This window comes from Zingiber officinale, chromosome 3B (assembly GCF_018446385.1).
Source record: "Zingiber officinale cultivar Zhangliang chromosome 3B, Zo_v1.1, whole genome shotgun sequence".
Classification (NCBI taxonomy): domain Eukaryota; kingdom Viridiplantae; phylum Streptophyta; class Magnoliopsida; order Zingiberales; family Zingiberaceae; genus Zingiber; species Zingiber officinale.
In genome coordinates this window covers 4678918-4681381 of record NC_055991.1, presented here as the reverse complement: position 1 = coordinate 4681381, position 2464 = coordinate 4678918, and the positions used below count along the sequence as shown (strand labels likewise).

Here is a 2464-nt window from a genome sequence, read left to right as displayed (position 1 = left end):
ATCAAATAGAGAAGGGGTGTGGGGGCCATGCTATCATGTGACATTGTTTTAAGAATAATAGTGTCAGATGGTTGGTGTTTATATTATTGTCGAAATAGATTAATTTTCAACATATACAAATATTTTATTGATAATTGACCGCTACATTAAGATAAATACCTCTTTTATTTTTGTTTTTACTCCAATAGGAATAATAGTGTCTCTTGAATTTAGATTGAATATTTTAATTTAAAATATATATATATATATATATATATATATATATATATATATATATATATATATATATATATATGAGGAATTATATTTGCTGTGACAATTCGCCGCGACAATTTGTCGCGACAACTCATCGAGAATTACTGATCGGTCTATAGACCGATCAGTGAGTTGTCACGGTAAGTTGTCACGGTGAATTGCCACGGCAAATATCATTCCTATATATATATATACCCTTTTCACGTCAACAGTTTTTCTATGGAAAAATTCAAGCTATTACGACAAGATCCATAAGTCAGCTCGTGTTATTCTTATGCTCCTTTTTGCCTTTTCCTTAGCTGACAAAGTTGACTAAGTTTCGACTTTGACCATATTGATTCAATCAGGAAAAGCAAAACAAACACAACAAATTCTGATTCATGCACCGTTGACTTGGAATTCAATCAAAGAAGAACCCTAAACTCCATTCAGAAGATCCAAACATAAGAGTTACATATACAATATTTACACATTTCAGACAGATACAACGGCCAAGTTTGGGATGGCAGAACACTAAGTTCAAGAAGAAGCTCCCAACCACAAGGATCAACTTCTATCAATAGCTTAAAAATCCAATTTTTAGAAAACAAAAATGAAAAGCTCAGAAGATTGGGCTTGCTGGCCTCTTCAATCTCTCTCTCTCTCTCTCTCGAATCTGATCTTATATCTACAGATTGAAAACTGAATACTACAAATTGAAAAAGGTAGGAAGGTAGTAGGAAACATGTACAATTACAAGAGAAGCTTTGGAAGGTTTTCCAGATTACCTAAAATCTTCGTCTCCTTGAATATGAAATCTTCTCCTGATTGGAAATTTTGAATTTTTCGGAGTTAAATCTGATTGTTCATGCCTTCAGAGAAATAGTTTGAGGCGGTTGTTTAAAAAGATGGCAATTTTAGGCCACAGCGGTGAGGCCGCTGCAGCTCCGGCGAGCACGGTCGAGGCAATCAAAGCCGTCGACGCGAACGGCTGCTGGTAGAAGGCCGAACTTGGCGTGAGCGCACCCGTGTTTGGGGGACATGGGCGCCGTGGATTGGGTCAGCGGGAACGGAGCGAAGGGCGCTGGCGCTGGCGGACGGTCCTCGCCGAATCGAGGGTCGTGGACGACCGGATTGCTGGCGCGACTCGGCGGAGAGCCGCAGAAGAATGGTGAACTCGAATCCGAGCGGTTGAGTTCTCCACCCTTTGCGAGAAGCAAATCGACAAGGTCTTCTTCCACTGCCCTCGAATCGGGAAAATCCTCAGAGGGCCACCGGAACGGAGGCACAGGCTCCGCAACGACGGCGAGCGGGATGAGCCGGCGCGGTTTGGGACAAAAAAAGGTCGGGGCTTTGTGGTCCGCGGCGAGGAAGCGCGGCCTCGTCTCTTCGCAGGCGGCAAAGGCGTTCTGCTGATTCCCGCAGCTGTTCATCTTCGCTCCGTTCTCTTCCAGATCCGCGAACTTAGCGCCTGCAGATTCAAAAATCCCCCCAAAACACTCGTATCAGTGCAAGCGATCTCTTCCCCAAAACACAAAATCTTTTTGAAAAGATTGGAAGAGCGAACAAGAACAACAAAACGAAATCAGATCAGTAAGCTCTTCTCGAACAAAAATTTATCTCAATTTTTTTTTTAAAAAAAAAAAGCTTCAATAAATCTGACCTAAATCAGCCGAAGATTCTCCAGACCAAATCGAAAACGTAACAGATACACAAACTGAGTATCTTTTAGAAGAAAAAAACAATAACACGAAAGAGGCAAAGACCGAGTCTTTCTCTACCTGATTCAGCTCACGTCCTGCGAGAGAGAAATTGTAGGGAAATCCGCAAAGGAAGAAGAGGGGGATTCGCTACGAGGGAGGGAGAAGGCGAGAGGAAGGAGAAGAAGGGCTGAATCTGAGTCAAATTTATAGAAAAGGACGGAATTAAATAGTCGTCTAAGGGGGAAGGTGCGAGGATGGAGCAGAACAAAGTAATTGTCGTCGGACCATCTTGTGCTGGAATGCAATTAAGAACAATACATAAAATAAATTATACCTAATATTATCACTTAGTTAGCAAAATGTTTTAGGTAAAAATTAAAACGGCGTCTCTTTTTCATTAATAGCGTTTTATTTTATTTTATTTTTTATTGAAAGAGCACCTCATCTCTTATAAAATGACACAAATATTTTCAGACATACTTTGTACTTCAGACATGAACATTTCCATCAATATTCCAACTTAAATC

General features: G+C 40.6%; 1 protein-coding gene across 2 annotated transcripts; it reads right to left on the bottom strand.

The window, feature by feature from the left end:
• Positions 1 to 654: 654 nt before the first annotated feature.
• Positions 655 to 2176, bottom strand: LOC122055611. Of its 2 annotated transcripts, none has more exons than XM_042617122.1 (2): positions 2016 to 2176; positions 655 to 1705 (listed from the first exon to the last, which is right to left on the bottom strand). In XM_042617122.1, the coding sequence occupies exon 2, from the start codon at positions 1665 to 1667 to the stop codon at positions 1152 to 1154; it is 516 nt and encodes a 171-aa protein (XP_042473056.1). In that variant the 5' UTR covers positions 1668 to 1705; positions 2016 to 2176; the 3' UTR covers positions 655 to 1151. The 2 variants fall into 2 exon arrangements, with proteins under 2 accessions (XP_042473056.1, XP_042473057.1); XM_042617123.1 differs by having other exon boundaries at positions 1898 to 2142.
• Positions 2177 to 2464: the final 288 nt, after the last annotated feature.